The sequence below is a fragment of the Oncorhynchus gorbuscha genome, linkage group LG07 (assembly GCF_021184085.1).
Source record: "Oncorhynchus gorbuscha isolate QuinsamMale2020 ecotype Even-year linkage group LG07, OgorEven_v1.0, whole genome shotgun sequence".
Classification (NCBI taxonomy): Eukaryota; Metazoa; Chordata; class Actinopteri; order Salmoniformes; family Salmonidae; genus Oncorhynchus; species Oncorhynchus gorbuscha.
Window position 1 is genome coordinate 42,588,189 of NC_060179.1, and position 19,516 is coordinate 42,607,704.

Genomic DNA, 19,516 nt, shown 5'->3' on the forward strand with positions numbered 1-19,516 from the left:
CTTAACATGATTATTAATAACTCTCTCATCTCTGTACCCCACACATACAATTATCTGTAAGGTCCCTCAGTCGAGCAGTACATTTCATGCACAGATTCAACCACAAAACAAGGGAGGTTTTCCAATGCCTCGCAAAGAAGGGCACCTATTGGTAGATGGATAAAAAATAAAAAAGCAGACATTGATTATCCCTTTGACCATGGTAAAGTTATTAATTACACTTGGGATGGTGTAGCAAAACACAGAGTCACTACAAAGATACAAGCGTCCGTCCTAACTCATTTACCAAAGAGGAAGGAAACTGCATGAGGCCAATGGTGACTTTAAAACAGTTACAGAGTTTAATGGCTGTGATAGGAGAAAACTGAGGATGGGTCAACAACATTGTAGTTACTCCACAGTACTGACCTAATTGATAGAGGGAAAATCAGGAAGCCTTTACACAATAAAAACATTCAAAAATATGCATCCTGTTTGCAGCAAGGCACGAAAGTAATCCTGAAAAAAATGATCACTTAGTTTTTCAGGACAAAAAGTTATGTTTGGGGCAAATCCAATACACCACATTACTGAGTACCACTCTCCAAATGTTCAAGCATAGTGGTGGCTGCATCATGTTATCTGTATGATTGGAATCATTAAGGACTGGCGAGTTTTTCAGGATAAAAAATTAACAGGCAAAATCCTAGAGAAAAACCTGGTTCCGTCTGCTTTCCACCAGACACTAGGAGATTAATTCACCTATTCAGCAGGACAATAACCTAAAACACAAGGCCAAAATCTACACTGGAGTTGCTTACCAAGAAGACAGTGAATGTTCCTGAGTGGCCAAGTTACAGTTTTAACTTCTGCTTGAAAATGTATGGCAAGACCTGCAAATGGTTGTCTTGCAATGCTGATCAACCAATTTGACATAGATTGTTTTTTTAAAGAATAATGGGCAAATGTTGCACAATCCAGGTATGGAAAGCTCTTAGAGACTCACAGCTATAATCGCTGCCGAAGGTGCATCTACAATGTACTGACTCAGGGGTGTAAATTAGATATTTTTGTATTACATCTTCAATTAATTTGCAAACATTCAAATCAGATCAAATTGTATTAGTCACATACACATATTTAGCAGATGTTATTGCGGGTGTAGCAAAATTCTTGTGTTCCTGACTCCAACAGACATTTACATTTACATTTAAGTCATTTAGCAGACGCTCTTATCAACAGCGCAGTAGTATCTAACAATTCACGACAACACACACAAACCTAAAAGTAAAATAATGTCATTAAGAAACATATAATATTAGGATGAGCAATGTCGGAGTGGCATTGACTAGAGTACAGTATATACATATTACATGGCAAAAACAGTATGTAAACATTGTTAAAGTGACTAGTGTTCCATTATCAAAGTGACCAGTGATTTCATGTCTATGTATATAGGGCAGCAGCCTCTAAGGTGCAAGGTTGAGTAACCGGCTGGTAGCCTACTAGTGATGATTATTTAACAGTCTGATGACCTTGAGATAGAAGCTGTTCTTCAGTCTCTCGGTCCCTGCTTTGATGCACCTGTACTGACCTCGCCTTCTGGATGATAAGCGGGGTGAACAGGTTGTGGCTCGAGTGGTTGATGTCCTTGATGAAATTCTTGGCCTTCCTGTGACATCGGGTGCTGTTAGTGTCCTGGAGGGCTCCCTCTGCTGTCTCCTGAAGTCCCAATCAATTCCTACCTTTTGTTGACGTTGAGGGAGAGGTTGTTTATCTGGCACCACTCTGCCAGGGCCCTCATTTCCTCCCTGTAGGCTGTCTCGTCATTGTTGGTAATCAGGTCTACTACTATCGTGTCATCAGCAAACTTGATGATTGAGTTGGATGCATGCGCGGCCACGCAGTCATGGGTGAACAGGGGGTTGAGTCCTGTGTTGAGGATCAGCATAGTGTTGTTTCCTACTTTACCACCTGGGAGCTGCCTGTCAGGAAGTCCAGGACCCAGTTGCACAGGGTGGGTTTCAGACCCAGGGCCCCGAGCTTAATGATGAGCTTGGAGGTTACAATGGTATTGAAGACTGAGCTATAGTCAATGAACAGCATTCTTACATAGTTATTCCTCCTGTCCAGATAGGATAGGGCAGTGTGCAGTCCGATGGCAATTGGTTCATCTGTGGATCTATTGGGGCTGTATGCAAATTGAAGTGGCTCTATGGTGTCAGGTAAAGTGGAGGCGATATGATCCTTAACTAGCCTCTCAAAGGGCGATAGGTATTTAGTTCAGTTATCTTTGCTTTCTTGGGGACAGGAACAATGGTGGACATCGTTGGGCAGCGTCGGGTAAGCTCAATGAGGGAAGTGTGTGTCTCTTTGTTAACAACATATATTTAATATCAGGGTTCTGCTCACCTGAGACAGAATACCTCATGCTAAGCTATAGAACATGCAATTTACCAAGATCATTTTCATCTATATTTTTTGTGGCTGTCTATTTACTACCACAAATCTGTATAGGGCCATAAGCAATCAAGAAAATGTCTCCTACTGTAGTGGCCAGTGATTTTAATGAAGGAACACTAAAATCTGTCTTACCTCATTTCTACCAGCATGTCACTTTGCAACTAACTATAGATCACCTTGAATACACACAATCAAACACATACAAAGCTCTCGTTCACCCTCAATGGCAAATCTGACCATAACTCTATCCTCTTCATTCCTGCTTACAAGAAAAAACTCAAACAGGAAGTACCAGTGACCCGCTCAATACAGAAGTGGTCTGAAGAAACGGATGCTAAGCTACAGGACTGTTTTGCTTGCACAGACTGGAATGTTTTGGGACTCATCCAATGGTATTGAACAGTTTACCACATCAGTCACAGGCTTCGTAAAATAAGTGCATCGACGACATCGTCCATAGTAGCCATGGATTACAGGCAACTTCTGCACTGAGCTAAAGGCTAAAGCTGCCACTTTCAAGGAGGACACTAATCCGGACACTTATAAGAAATCCTGCTAAATCCTCCGACGATCTATCAAACAGGCAAAGTGTCTATACAGGACTAAGATCTAATCCTACTGCACAGGTTCTGAAGCTCGTCGGATGTGGCAGGGCTTGCAAACAATGATGGTGTACAAAGGGAAACCCAGCTGTGAGATGCCCAGAGACGCGACCCTACCAAATGAGCAAAATGCCTTAAATGTTCACTACGATGCAAGCAACACTAAACCATACATTAGAGCACCAGCTGTTCTGAACAACTGTGACCACGTTCTCTGTAGCCAATGTAAGAACTTTAGACAGGTTAACATTCACAAGGCAGCAGGGCCAGACAGATTACCGGGATGCATACTCAGAGCATGCGCTGACCAGCTGGCAAGTGTCTTCAATTATATTTTCAACCTCTCCTTGACCCAGTCTGTAATACCTACACATTTCAAACTGACCAATATAGTCCCCATGCCCGAGAACGCCAAGGTAACCTGTCTAAATGACTACCGCCATGTAGCACATTTCTGTAGCCATGAAATGCTTTGACACCCTAGACCCACTCCAATTCGCATACCACCCACACAGATCCACAGATGATTCAATCTCTATTGCACTACACATTGCCCTTTCTCACCTGGACAAGAGGAACACCTAGGTGATAATTCTGTTCATTGACTACAGCTCAGCGTTCAACACCATAGTGCCCTCCAAGCTCATCACTAAGCTAAGGACCATTGGACCGAACATATACCTCTGCACCTGGATTCTGAACTTCCTGATGGGCCAGCCCCAGGTGGTGAGGGTAGGGTACAATACATCTGCCACGCTAACCCTCAACATAGGGGACCCCTAAGAGGAGCGTGCTTAGTCCCCTCCTGTACTCTCTGTTCATCCACGACTGTGTGGGCGCACATGACTCCAACACCATCATTAAGTTTGGCGACGACACAACGGTGGTATGCCTGATCACCGACGACGATGAGACGGCCTATAAGGAGGAGGCCAGAGACTTGGCAGTGTGGTGCCAGGACAACAACCTCTCCCCTCAACGTCAGTGAGCACGACCCCATTCACATCGACACAGTCATGAAGAGGGAACAACAATGCCTCTTCCCCCTCAGAAAGCTGAAAAGATTCTATAAAAAGTTCTATAGCGACCTCCCGATTGGTGCAGCGGTCTAATGAACTGCATTGCAGTGCTTGCGGTGTCACTACAGACCCGGATTCGATCCCGGCTGTGTCATAACCGGCCGTGACCAGTAATCCCATAGGGCGGCACGCTATTGGCGTGCTATTGGAGGGTTTGGCCGGGGGGGCTTTACTTGGCTCATCGCGCTCTAGCGACTCCTTGTGGCCGGACGTGCGCCTGCAGGCTGACTTCGGTCATCAGTTGAACAGTGTTTCCTCCGACACATTGGTGGGTCTGGCTTCCGGGTTAAGCGGCAGGTGTTAAGGAGTGCGGTTTGGCGGGTCATGTTTGGGAGGATGCATGACTCGACCTTCGCCTCCCGAGCCCGTTGGGGAGTTGCAGTGATGAGACAAGATCGCAATTGGAGAGAAAAAGGGGGTAAAATACAAAAAATGTAATCAAAATAAATCAAAATAAGTTATACAGCTGCATCCTTGATAGCGTCTTGACTGGATGAATCACCGCTAGGATAGTGCGTGCGGCCCAGTACATCATTAAACTGAGCTCCCTGCCATCCAGGACCTCTATACCAGGCGGTGTCAGAGGAAAGCCCATAAAATTGTCAGAGACTCCAGTCACCCAAGTCATAGACTGTTTTCTCTGCTACCGCACGGCAAGCGGTACCAGAGTGCCAAGTCTAGGACCACAAAGCTCCTTAACAGCTACCCCCAAGCCATAACTGCTCGGCATCTGACCGTAAAGGCGCTACAGAGGGTAGTACAAATGGCCCAGTACATCACTGGGGCCAACCTTCATGCAATCCAGGACCTATATAATAGGCGGTGTCAGAGGAAAGCCAATAAAATTGTCAGAGACTCCAGCCACCCAAGTCATAGACTGTTCCATCTCCTAACGCATTGTGAAGCAGTACCGATCCACCATAAAACGCTATATAGACTGCTAAATAGTTAGTTAACCAGACTATCTGCATTGACCCTTTTTTGCAGTAACTTATTTGACTTATCATCACATACTCAACTACTGTTTATAAACTGTCACTTATTCCTAGTTATATGTGCAGATATACATCAATTACCCCTGCTCGAATCAGTACTGGTACCCTGTGTATATGGCCAAGTTATCGTTAGTCGTTGTGTATTTATTATTGTGTTTAACTTTTCTATTATTTCTATATTTTCTTTCTCTCTGCATTGTTGGGAATGACCCGTAAGTAAGCATTTCACTGTTAGTCTACACCTGTTGTTTACGAAGCATGTAAGGAATAAAATGTCATATGATTTTATTTTATTATAATGTTTGAGTCATTCAAATGGTATAATGTGTAGAATTTCTGGAAATTAGCTTTAAAACAGCTCAAAACAAAATGTTTTGGATTAGCAGGAATTTACAGTTGAAGTTGGAAGTCGACATACACTTTAGCCAACTACATTTAAACTCAGTTTTTCACAATTCCTAACATTTAATCCGAGTAAAAATGTCCTGTCTTAGGTCAGTGTAATGGCATTCAGAGGTGGAAGAAGGATCGGACCAAAGCGCAGCATGTTAAGTGTTCATGATGATTTATTCAAAACGAACTGAACACTGAAATACAAAAACAATAAACGATGTGAACAAAACGAAAACCGAAACAGTACCGTGTGGCCCAAACACTCACACGGAAACAAACACCCACAAACCAAAAGTCAAACCAAGGCTACCTAAGTATGATTCTCAATCAGAGACAACTAACGACACCTGCCTCTGATTGAGAACCATACTAGGCTGAACACAAAAACCAACATAGAAAAACCAACATAGACTGCCCACCCCAACTCACGCCCTGACCATAGTTAAACAAATAATAAAATAACAGAACTATGGTCAGAACGTGCCAGTACCACCCCCAAAGGTGCGGACTCCGGCCGCAAAACCTGAACCTATAGGGGAGGGTCTGGGTGGGCGTCTGTCCGCGGTGTTGGCTCTGGCGCGGGACGTGGACCCCACTTCACCACAGTTTTTGTCCGCCTCCTCAACCGCCCCCGTGGCCTCTTACGAGCAGCGACCCTCGCCGCCGACCTCCGACTGGGGACCCTAGCCATGGGTCCCGAATGGACGGAAGATTCCTGGCTGACGGCTCTGGAGGCTCCTGGCTGGCTGACGGCTCTGGAGGGGGACTCTGGCGGCTCAGGACAGACGGGAGACTCAGAACTATGGTCAGAACGTGACAGTCAGTTAGGATCACCACTTTATTTTAAGAATGTGAAATGTCAGAATAGTAGTAGAGAGAATAATTTATTTCAGCTTTTATTACTTTGTCTAATGGTCTAATGTTCTAATGGTCTAATGTTGTTATGGTCTAATGTTGTTATGGTCTAATGGTCTAATGTTGTTATGGTCTAATGTTGTTATGTTCTAATGTTGTTATGTTCTAATGTTGTTATGTTCTAATGTTGTTATGGTCTAATGGTCTAATGTTGTTATGGTCTAATGTTGTTATGATCTAATGGTCTAATGTTGTTATGGTCTAATGTTGTTATGTTCTAATGTTGTTATGTTCTAATGTTGTTATGGTCTAATGGTCTAATGTTGTTATGGTCTAATGGTCTAATGTTGTTATGGTCTAATGTTGTTATGGTCTAATGGTCTAATGTTGTTATGGTCTAATGGTCTAATGTTGTTATGGTCTAATGGTCTAATGTTGTTATGGTCTAATGTTGTTATGATCTAATGTTGTTATGGTCTAATGGTCTAATGTTGTTATGGTCTAATGGTCTAATGTTGTTATGGTCTAATGGTCTAATGTTGTTATGGTCTAATGGTCTAATGTTGTTATGGTCTAATGGTCTAATGGTGTTATGGTCTAATGGTCTAATGTTTGTTATGGTCTAATGTTGTTATGGTCTAATGTTGTTATGGTCTAATGTTGTTATGGTTAATGTTGTTATGATCTAATGTTGTTATGGTCTAATGGTCTAATGTTGTTATGATCTAATGTTGTTATGGTCTAATGTTGTTATGGTCTAATGGTCTAATGTTGTTATGGTCTAATGTTGTTATGGTCTAATGTTGTTATGGTCTAATGTTGTTATGGTCTAATGGTCTAATGCTGTTATGATCTAATGGTCTAATGTTGTTACGATCTAATGTTGTTATGATCTAATTGTCTAATGTTGTTATGGTCTAATGGTCTAATGTTGTTATGGTCTAATGGTCTAATGTTGTTATGATCTAATGGTCTAATGTTGTTATGGTCTAATGTTGTTATGGTCTAATGTTGTTATGGTCTAATGGTCTAATGTTGTTATGGTCTAATGGTCTAATGTTGTTATGATCTAATGTTGTTATGATCTAATGTTGTTATGATCTAATGGTCTAATGCTGTTATGGTCTAATGGTCTAATGTTGTTATGGTCTAATGTTGTTATGGTCTAATGGTCTAATGTTGTTATCGTAGAATGTATGCACACATGACTGTAAGTCGCTTTGGATAAAAGCGTCTGCTAAATGGCATATATTATTATTATTATATTATTACTTTCATCACATTCCCAGTTTACATACACTCAATTAGTATTTGGTAGCATTGCCTTTAAATTATTAAATCCTATGATGTCAAGCAAAGAGGCACTGAGTTTGGAGGTAGGCCTTGAAATACATCCACAGGTACACCTCCAATTGACTCAAATTATGTCAATTAGCCTATAAGAAGCTTCTAAAGCCATGACATACATTTCTTGAATTTCATAGCAGTTTAAAGGCACAGTAAACCTCTGACCCACTGGGATTATGATACAGTGAATTATAAGTGAAATAATCTGTCTGTAAACAATTGTTGGAAAAATTACTTGTGTCATGCACAAAGGAGATGTCCTAACCGACTTGCCAAAACTATAGCTTGTTAACAAGAAATTTGTGGAGTGGTTGAAAAATGAGTTTTAATTACTCCAACCTAAGTGTATGTAAACTTCCGACTTCAACTGTAGCTTTAAAACTGTAAATGTTTCTCTCCGTCCCATTTCAAAATGTGTAGAATTGCAGGAAATGTGAATTAAAACAGCAACATTTCAATTTCATTTACTTATCTTTGATGTCCTTTTGTTGTTTGCTGGTGCACTATCCTTTTGACCCTATGCAGCCAGGCCCCTTTTTAACTCTTTGCAACTGCAGTGGTCAAAACAAGAAGACGTTTGTGCTCTGGTATTGTGCCTGGCGGACCATTCACAAGCTCCACCACAGTCTGGACCTTCACTTCCTGATCACAGGCCACACCAAGTTTGCCCCTCATTGGTGCTTCGGCCTCATCAAGCAGCGCTTCAGAAAGGCCAGAGTGAACACTTTGTCTGAGATTTCTGGTGTTGTGAAGGACAGCACTGTGACAGGGGTCGACATCCCACAGCTTGTTGGACTGGAGGATGGTACGGTGCTGGTGGAAAGCTATGGCTGGCAACAACACCCGACTCTGTACTTCAGGCCGCTGCCACAGGTCAAACAGTACCAGCACTTCAGGTGAATATCATTTTCATTGCATTGTAAGAGGTTATTATTTTTATATAAACTTATGAGTTGAATTGATGTTGAGCAAGGTTGTAATGTTTTCTCAATGTCCTGTTTTACAGTTTCGATGCTCTGGAGCCTGGTGTTGTTGTCGCTGAGGAGCATTCAGACTCAGTCCGGACCAGGTTTCAGCTGCAGCGCAACGCTGACATCCTTCCTCCCATAGAATGTCTGCCTGTACAAGCACCACCTGCACTGGACATAGCTAAACAAACGTATGTTTTTGAAAAGATCAGGGAGTTTTGTGACGAAGAGGCTATGGACATCACATGCCCTGCACCAAAGTCAAGGGCAGGACAGAAACAGGCTCTCTCTATAGATTCCCTTGTTCACGCGTGGTTCGGATGGACCAGTCATCAGCAGTATCTGCAGTGCCTCTATTGAAATGACTCTCTCCTAACACACATGCCATACGTTGCTGCTACTATTTTTGTTCTCCAATCCTGCTGCTGCTCAGCCACTTTACCCCTGATTGTATGCACATAACTACCTCATCTTTCACTGATATCTTTATTGATATGGTTCGGGTACATACTGTATATTATTTTATTTATAGTGACACTGTCTGTTTCTGATATTGCTACTATACAAGTAACCATTTGGCTGTACCGTTTACACCTTCTGTAGAGACCCATCCACTTGGCAAGATGTGGCTGGGGGTTATAGCACCTTCTGTAGAGACCCATCCACTTGGCAAGATGTGGCTGGGGGTTATAGCACCTTCTGTAGAGACCCATCCACTTGGCAAGATGTGGCTGGGATTTATAGCACCTTCTGTAGAGACCCATCCACTTGGCAAGATGTGGCTGGGATTTATAGCACCTTCTGTAGAGACCCATCCACTTGGCAAGATGTGGCTGGGGTTTATAGCACCTTCTGTAGAGACCCATCCACTTGGCAAGATTTAGTCTTAAGTTTTACTACACTACTCAGTGTTTAGCACATGACCTCACATGTGAATCCTTAATTAAAGAGATGGGTGGGGTTGGCTTAAAAGGGTGTGAACAATGCTGAATGGGTGTAGACAAAGGAGAGCTCTCCAGTAGGTGCGGTACCAAAACATTCAAAGGCCATTTTCTCGAAAGTGAGTTGACAAGTTGATCAACTTTCAAAGCAGAATTACTTTCCCATTGTTCCTCAAAAATGCAGCTACCATTTTGTAGCTCTCTCTATTTTTATCCCAAGTAAAAAACACCATTTCAAATTTTGCTACATAAGACCGATTTGAGTCAGTCAGTCACATTTTGTCTCTGTAGCTAAGAGGAGGGCCTCTGAAAAATTTGGTCGGTTACTGCTTACATTTCCACGCCCACCATCACTCCGACCAGGCTGTAGGGCCTAATCACTATCTCATAATTCAACCGTATGTCTTGTGCAAATTACTGTATGATAAATAGGCTTGTTGTAGCCTGAGCCACTGCATAATGCTACTTAAGTGTGTTGACTGGCTACTTCACAAAACACATAAAATATCAGAGGACAAACAGCCTGCTGAAAATTTGGCAGATGAGGTGATGACTGAGTGTACAGTACCTTGTTTGTTTGCATACAACACTCAGTCGCGTCTACCCTACACACAATGTAACCCATTTGTTATGACTTGCTGATACATTGGTGATGTAGAACAGAAGAAGTGGGATTCATTGAAGATTTCTCCACTACACTTTGGCATAGGGATAGTTGTTGAAGAATGCCAATCATTCTTGTGCATGTGTGAACAAGTTTGATTCCAGTCATTAAATTAATCAAATCCAGTTAATGCCGTTCATTTTTGTGCACATAGCATTACATACAGTCCCGTATGCATACGGTAGTTGTCTTATCAAACAGAGATGAGAATCAGACTCCATAGAAAGTCCATAGGCTCTTCTATCAAACTTTATTCTACATCAATATGTTGACATCAAAAGTTGTCGGATTTGCCTGGGGGGGGGGGGGTCCTCATGCACTCAGGATGAACACCAAAACATTGCCATCGGAATCTCAATTTGAATCCCACCACAGGAGAGACAAAGACACTCGGAAGAGAGTGTAAGTGGGCCACGGAAAAGTTGTCGGCTTTGCCCCCAGGATGGGATTTTTCCTTGCGGAGGCTGGAATGCACAGCTCCTGTCTGTGTTGTTGTGTTCAGTTTTTTCTTTGGTACACTTTTGATTTGTAGTCCAACAGCTCTGGGCTGATCAGATAAAAAATGACAGGACCCCTGAAAAATGCTCCAACCTGTTTTTGCCTTCTTCCCTTTCTCACTCTCTTCCTCACTCTTTCCTCTCCCTCCTTAGACACTTTGAGAATGAGTGCAGAGCTGGGACAGTGAGCCCCTGCAGTCAGAACAGAGGAGATCAGGGAGCTTGGGTGTAAACTTGTGAACCTGCCTGTCAGGAAGTGACACTGAGTGAGTGAGAGCAGTGCGGCTTGCAGTTCGCTGGGGAGCAGACAGAACTCTCTGACTGACTGTGTTCAACACAGTGCAGCAGTGCCAGTCATAGCGGATGTACCCACTGGGCACAAACTGGTTGAATCAACATTGTTTCAATGTAATTTGACAACATTTTGTGATGTGGAGTCTACGTGGAAAATACATTGGATTTGAAAAAAGTCATCAATTGTTGTTTTGACGGTGAAATTTTAACCAAACAATTATTTCTACCTTTAAAACAACGTCGGATTTTCAACTGTCAGAAAAAAATACAATAGCCTGGGCAGCACTTCCTCCTGGAGAATTTATCTATCTACAGCTACCCATTGGTTTTAACCAAGCCCAGCACTGCATAGCTATGATATTTGTCACTGACCAACGTGCTATCATGAGAATGATTGCTGAGAGATCGCCACTTAAAAGCAAAATAGATTCACTGTTGCTATCGAAGTCATTCCAAAGGGTAGGTTTAAAAGAGCAAATGAAATGGAACTATACTTTATCAATCATATATCATCAAGGATGCTATTTAGGCCTGTATTTATAGCATTTGGGAAGTCATCAACAGCTATTGTTTCAATTCAACCCAGGATTCAACTAAAAATAGACAATACAATAGGAATTGTACAATAGGGTTTCAAGCTCTTGTTGATTTCAAATGTAATGATATTTAGTGATGTTGTGTTTGGTTGTCAACTAAATACAGTATCAACATTTTCAGGAGATGTATCTTCTGCTTAAATCTTTCCATCTGTGCCTCCGGCTTTAATTCCAGTTTGTCTACAAATGAATTCAATATATGTTGTATTCACGTCTCATCCATCTAAGTTAAAGAATAGGACTAAATCAAATCAAACTGTATTTGAAGTGCATTTAAAGTTTGATTTGATTTAGTTCTATTCATCAACTTAGATTTTTGGTGGAGATGGAGATGTGAATGGAGATGGAGATTTTATTGTAGACAAACTGAAATTAAAGCCAGATTTAGTCAGCGGCACAGATTGAGCTATCCAAGCAGGAGATAAATCTTCTTCAAATATTTGGTGGTGTTGACAACGAATCAAAATGCAATATGACTTTTAGACTTTTGACAAGTTAACAAATGGATTCATGTCTCCAACTCAACCAAAAATAAATAAATAAGTTAAAGAACAGGATTGAGCCAGTGGGTCAGGAACTTTCCAAGCAGTAGATAGGCCTAAGTCTCCTTTAAAGCGTAATATGTAACTTTTTGGGTGACCAGACCAAATTCACATAGAAATGTGAGCTATAGATCTGTCATTCGACTTGAAAACAAGTCTAAGAAGTGGTAGATCTGTTCTATGTGCATTATTTCTATACTTCACATCCTTCCTTTTTTTTACTTTGGGTTTTGTACACCAGCCTCAAACAGCTGAAAATACAATATTTTTGGTTCTGGAAAATATATTTCACAGTGGTTTAGATGGTATAATGATTCTCTACACTATATTTGCCTGTTTCGAACTGTTAGAATTTTGTCAACCAGGAAATGACATAGCGCTTTCTGCATAGTGCACTTTAAATGTTATTTTTGGTTGCATTGTCAGCCAAACACAATTACTTTTGTAATACATTAAATAGCCTACAGTTAAGTATATCTTACAAACTAATGTAATATTCAACCTTAAAACGAGTAAAACATTCATGGCCACATTTTGAGGTTACTGTAGCTATACATTTCTTCTGTAATCATATAAAGCGTGAATGTTCATGTTAGCATGCATACATAGGTCGTCACAATTGCTGTAATAATCTGCCCAGTATCTTTAACTGCTTTGATTACTGGCACCATGTTCATCATTACACAGGTGCCAATGTTGTGCCATTCATCCGCCTCAATCACCTCATGTTTCAGCATGATAATGCACTACCCATGTCGCAAGGATCTGTACACAATTCCTGGAAGCTGCAAATGTCCCAGTTCTTCCATGGCCTCCATAATCACCAGACATTGAGCATGTTTGGGGACACTCTGGATCGATTTGTAAGTCAGCGTGATCCAGTTCCCGCCAATATCCAGCAACTTCGCACAGCCATTGAAGAGGAGTATGGGACAATATTCCACAGGCCACAATCAACAGCCTGATCAACTCTATACAAAGGAGATGGAGTAAAATGGTAGTCACACCAGATACTGACTGATATTCTGAATGGTTTGATGAGCATGAAAACGATGTGAACCATGTGCCATGGCCGTCTCAGTAACCAGATCTCAACCCATTCAAACACTTATGGGAGATTTGGGATCCGTGCCCAAGACTGCGTTTTGTACCACCATCAAATTATGGAATTTCTCGTAGAAGAATGGTGTTGCATCCCTCCAATAGAGTTCCTGATACTTGTAGAATTTATTCCAAGGTGCATTGAAGCTGTTCTGGCTCATGGTAGCCCAAAGCCTATTAAAGGCCCAATGCAGCCATTTTTATCTCAGTATCAAATGATTTCTGGGTAACAATTATGTACCTTACTATGATTTGTTTTCCAATTAAAATAGTCAAAAACAAAAATAGCTTCTTAGCAAGATGAACACTTTCTCAAGCAAAAGTTTTGCTAGGACTGTCTGAGTGGGGAGGGGAAAACAGAAAATGTGCTGTTATTGGCAGAGAGGTTTGGAACTATGATGTCACCAGGCAGGCCAAAACTCCATCCCACCAAAACAGGCTGAAATTGCAAGTGGTCTTTTCAAACAGCTCTTACAGTAAAGGGCATTATCATCATTTTAATAATATCAGTGTTATTCCAACCTCATAGTGTGGAAATATATATTTAAAAAAAAACATATTTGACTGCCCTGGGCCTTTAAGACACTTTATGCTGGTGTTTCCTTTATTTTGGTACTTACAAATATAACTACGACACACAGGTATGATGTAGGCCTAGTTCAAGTGGCACACGGCTTCCCTCTTTTCTCATTCTTTGGCTCAAAAACCACTATTCACCCAGCAGTGAAATTATTTCTACAAAGTTATGCTTTTATACAGTGGAGTAGTAGCTTGTATTGCCTTTGAATTGATCTCCCTCTCTCTCTTTCTCTCACCCTCCCTCCCTTCTTCCTCCCTCCCTGGGTAATGGTATGACCTGGGAGATAACCTGGGAAGGTTTGACTAGCCTATATTTAGGGTGCACAGGTGTGCTTCTTCGGGTGCACAATGCTTCTTCGTCTCCAGACGCTGAGCCAGGCAGTGTGTCTTACAAAATGAAGCTGGTTGTTTAAAGATTACTTGTTGTTCATTACTTGTTGCAAACAGGAGCTACAGAAGCTGGCAATTAAGACTTATAAGGTGCGTGTGTGTGTGTGCGTGTGTGCGTGTGTGTGTGCGTGCGAGTGTGTGTGAGTGAGTGTGTTGATGTTTCAGTGTGAATGTGTTTGTTTGCTTCCCTCTCCTTTTCTCTCCCCTCTCCATCTCTCTCCCCTTCTCTCTATCTCTCAGTCCACGTGTTTGCCCCCGAGGACCCCTGTGCCTCTGGGCGTTTGGGCCTATTTTCCTTTGAGGAACTGTCCTGACCTGTGTTTTAGTGCAGGTAATAGCCGTGAACTATGGGACTTTGTCATTTCCTCCACGAGTAGTTCATCACGTTCTTTGATGATGGGCTGAGATTAGTGAGATTAATTTCCTTTACTGCTTTGAACTACCAGCCTCCTTTGAACCTCTCTCCCAACCGGCTGGTTAGGCTAGATAATGTCATGCCACTGGTTTGTTCTGTAGAGCTGGACAGTAAGGGTGTCCGGCTCCTTTTGTATTAACTGTATGTGAACACACTTAGATAACGTACATCGATTGCAATTCAAGCAGTTAGCCAGCGAGTAGTTACCACTGTTGCAAAGGAGACAAAGTGCATTGTAATCCAAACTGGGGCACAAATAGGGAACCTCATCCACCTGCTTCAACTGACGTAGGCTAGGCCAATATCACTGTACTGAATGGAGGTTAACCAAATGGGAAAACATGTACATGGCACAGATCTCTGTCTGGTGAAGTCACTACACTCTCCTTAGATATTTCTCACAGGCATTAGGGATGTCTTTGACTCCTGCTTATATGGCAGCCGCTGCCATTGATATGGAACCCTACCGGTCTTAAGAATAACATTCTTCAGGGCTTTCCCCTATTCTTTCCCCTCCCCCCTCCCTTTGCACTGTTCAATATGATGCCTGAACATCCTTGATCTTTTCACACTAGGATTGCAGATGGAGGATTTTCTCGACTAAGAATCATTATAGTGATCCTTTTGCCAAAGGGGGGTTGAGGGGAGAGGTAAGAGGGTGGGGGGGGGGGTGTCACAGTCAGATAATAACATTCCTGAGACCCAGAGATGAACCCTAGAGCCCCATTTAAGCCACAAGGGTTGTCCAGCACATAGAGAGCAGCGGTGGCCATGACAGGGCAGGACAGGGGATGGGTAGGCAAGAGAGGATTGACCTTTTCATTTATTATGCTACCCACATGTCACAGAGGGAAAAAGTGTTCGGATTTTACAAATGTCTCTCTCTCTCACTCTACCTGGTACATTCTCAATGCCACTGCCATTCTTCTATGTACTTTCTCTTTCTCAATCTGACATTGCTTTATGGTTTTATTTTCTTATGGTAAAACTTTGCTTTCACTACAAAGAGACATGGGAAGTACCACAAAGTATGACATGTTACATGGGAATATATGGTATGATATGTTAACAGCATATCATATTTCTGCAATTTCCTGTGTTCTATGTATGCGGTATTGACCCATGTCTTGTATTTGGCTTTCGCAGTCGTAGCAAATAGATAGTGTTGGTGCTCCATATATCTCTACTCTGACCTACAGGAAGTGGATTCCCCAAATCTGATGTGATTATGCTCACGAGGTCTGTGGGTGGCAGGTAGCCTAGCGGTTAGAGCGTTGGGCCAGTAAACAAAAGGTTGCTGGTTTAAATAAGCCAAATACCCAAGATGACAAAGTGAAAAATCTGAGCAAGGCAGTTATTCCTAATTTTCTCCAGGGGTGCTGTGCTACTATGACAGACCCTGTAAAACAACACATTTCCCTGCACCTATCCAGTGTGTGACAATAAAACATTATTAGTATTTTTGGTGCTAGCTTTGGCCACACTGATCTGATAAAAATTCACCAGAAGTCACCAGAAACTCCGGCATCAAAAGCTAAAGCGACAACTCAGTCAGTTTACATAGTAAACATACAGTTCCCATAGGTTACATCCTCTCTCTGGTTCCCCTCTGGAACTGAACAGTGGACCAGATTAAGAGTATAATATTCTGTTGGATTTAAATGTTTAGTGGTTCTGTGGCGATGTTCTGGGGCTACACCACAAATCTTGGTTCCTCCAACGTTGGTATTTGAGGAGTTTCTAATGGGTAAAGACGTAGGTTTGGCTGACGTGGAGTGTCGGCATTCACTCATCATGGCCATTGTTTATAATATGAATATAAACAGAAATGCCTGAACCAGCTGACAGGTTGTCTTTAGAGCTTCCATTAAGGGATTACCTGTGTATATACCGATCGTTGACTGTATTTTAATGTGTGATGGGCTCATCCTAAACTACTTATGATTTGTCAAGATCTTTTGAAGTTGCTGTTGTCATCATACTAGCGTGATGACAAACACGTAGGCCTATTGTCGGGACAGCGTAGAAAACAGAAGCTTGTATAGAATACCCTTTTTTTCACCAATTACTTCATTTATTTTAGTTGAGCTGCACTATTTGCATTATTTGATTTGGATGCAGGAGTGCAAATAATTCCCACGTGAAAATATTCTCTGCATTATTACATCCCAGTATTGTAACCTGACCTATGGCCTAGAGAGATCACATGGAAACAATACAGGGCTTTGGCCACAATTTTTTCCAAAATACTTTTATTTTACAGATGAGACTCATGCGATGTTCTATATTTACGTACAGCATAAGAGGTGAGAAAAAGAGATAAAGTTAAAAATAAAATAAAAACATTTTTCCAAAAACCTCACATTTATATTAGAGATGGGCATCGGGCTGCCAAAACCTTTATCAGGTGGCTCTACCGAGCCCTCTTGGAACATTCTGGTATGTTCTGTCTTTTATGTGCTTTTAAATCTTTCCAGATACTTATTTTCACCTGTCTTATGAAACTATTCTAGCTACTGAACCAAACATTTGAGCATTTTCAAGGGGGGTCTATTTAAGTGACACTCTTATAGGGAATCTATTTTCTTGGCAGTTCCAGCTCCTCTCCAAACTCCTCATTAGCCAGCTATTTCACTCTACCTCGTCCTCCATGCATACAGTATGCACAACTCCAAAGTTATTTATGCTCTTTTGTTTTCGACACCCCTTGTGATTGTGTGACTGACTGCCAGGCATGAAGCAGTCAAAACTCCTTCTCCTCTCCCTTCCCCACTTGGCTGGAGAATTTATAACCAAGTCATCGCCCCTGAGACAGAAGCTGAGAGGAGCCCTGTTTCGCTGAAACTTATCACCCTCTCCCTTGACGCACCCCGTACCCATCTTGTTATTTTTTTTCTCCCTTGGATATACTCGACACCGTGGGTGACGACAGTGACAGCGCTCTATGACATCCATTCCTTAGCGTCTGCCCGGTCACCTGAAGCTACGCAAGGCCATTTCATCTTTCTCCATCTCCCACCTCCCCCGCCTCCACTTCAAATGTGTTATCCGAATCAAAGGTGGCGCGCATTGTCCAGGCTGAACATTACACCGGTGTCATGTAAGCTCCTTGAGCAAAGAACAGCTGCAGGTAATTCAGACAGAGAATCCATGTTGTGTGTGGTGTGGTGCTGAACCCAGAGTGTGGGTGTAAAGCCCTCGTGCCATTAACACTTCAGCCCTTTGGCCTGTGTGTTTGGCAGCTCCCCTCTCTGTAAATGAAACCAGAAGATGCTGGCGGTTTGGATAACACTGCTGTGGGACCACATGCTAACCGGGCTACTAAAAGTGTACTGGCTCTGACAAGTATTGTGTCGGGAGCCAAAGAAGCTTTGTCATACGCCTACTCAGAAATGTATCCAAAATAAAGGCTTTATGTTACCAAAGAGGTCAGATGCATGTAGCTGAATTTGTAATGAGATGAACCTAAACATTTCACGTGAGGGTGACAAACAAGGTCTCGAATATTTCAACAAAGACACATAAAGCCCTACAGAGCCTAACCTGACTTGCCCATGACAAATCTCCCAGAAACAGCAATATTGCAATACTAATTGAATGACAAAAGTGTATGCTTAATTATTGTTAATATTAAGCAGAGCAAAATGAATTCAAACCAATTATGTTTAAATTAAATCTGACACTGTGGCAGTCTTTCTCAAATGTGTTGATTGATCGTTGATTTTGAGAATTTCAAAACGCTGACTAGCTGACAGGGATTTTAGTCATTTCAAAGAGCATTGATGCTACTAGACAGTACACAGTTCAGTTTGTGATAAGCTCCCTCGAAAACAAACCAATAAAGAACATTCAGCTAACAATGAAGAGTTACACGGCATGATTGGGGGCCGGCAGCCTGAATGTAGAATATGGACACACAATAGCAAACAAAAATGACGCTGACTTAAAAGGTCCTGATCGTACGACTCCAAATATCAAATAATAGAAGCTTATTTATCAAAATAAACTATGTCCTTATAAAAGTGGATTCACAAACGAGGGGTTGTGGTTATATAAAATAAAGGATTTGGGGAGTTTTCATGAAGAGGTTCAATGTTGTCATTGTCCTTGGATGATGGAGACGTTATCCAAACCAATAATTACACTAATTCCAACCGCTATCTAGAAAAGCTCCTATCAGCCTAACACCAATATTTGGAGACAATTTACCTAGACAAGCCCATCCATAAGGTCCTTTCAAAAATCCCTATAGAGATTGAATAAGTTTAATGCCCAAAACTACAATTTCAGCCTCCTTAGCATCACAACATTTGTCTAATAAGATAAACCGACCAGAGTGTAGGAAAGGGGAAAGAAAGAACGGCCAGCCTTTTCCGTTACACCAGAATTTGAGGTTAAGATTCTTTGGACTGGGCTGAAGAACATTTTTCCACGCAGTCAACTGAAAGTGCACTTTATTCTGCCCTCTTCAAATGATCATTGACTGAAAGTCTCCCTATAGCATCTCTAGGATTTGATGCTGAAACTCTAGATTGTACTCACCACCAGATGGGATAGCCTCCAAGCACCCGCCAGCTGGACAACCACACACACATCATATATCCAATCAGGAACAACTCCATGAGGTATGCCTTGTGGTGGTAGAGTGGAAATGGATCAATACATAGAATTTCCAATTGGGAATGAAGAACAGACTTCCTGGAGGAGAAGCTTTAGGAAAAGCTTGATTGTTGAGGGACGGGAAAATTGAAATCAAATTGAAGCAAAAAAAAAAAAAACTTCCTCCTGTTTTCCCCCTTCTTTGAGTCTGGACAGG

At 41.9% G+C, this 19,516-nt stretch overlaps 1 protein-coding gene across 1 annotated transcript in view; it reads right to left on the reverse strand.

Moving 5' to 3' along the window:
* The window catches only part of LOC124039213 (proto-oncogene Wnt-3), a 48,407-nt gene extending 28,891 nt beyond the window's left edge, over positions 1-19,516 (reverse strand). The window contains exon 1 of the mRNA XM_046355118.1: positions 19,243-19,516. Coding sequence (XP_046211074.1) covers positions 19,243-19,322 — 80 coding nt within the window. The 5' untranslated portion in view covers positions 19,323-19,516. The remainder of the gene's footprint in view (positions 1-19,242) is intronic.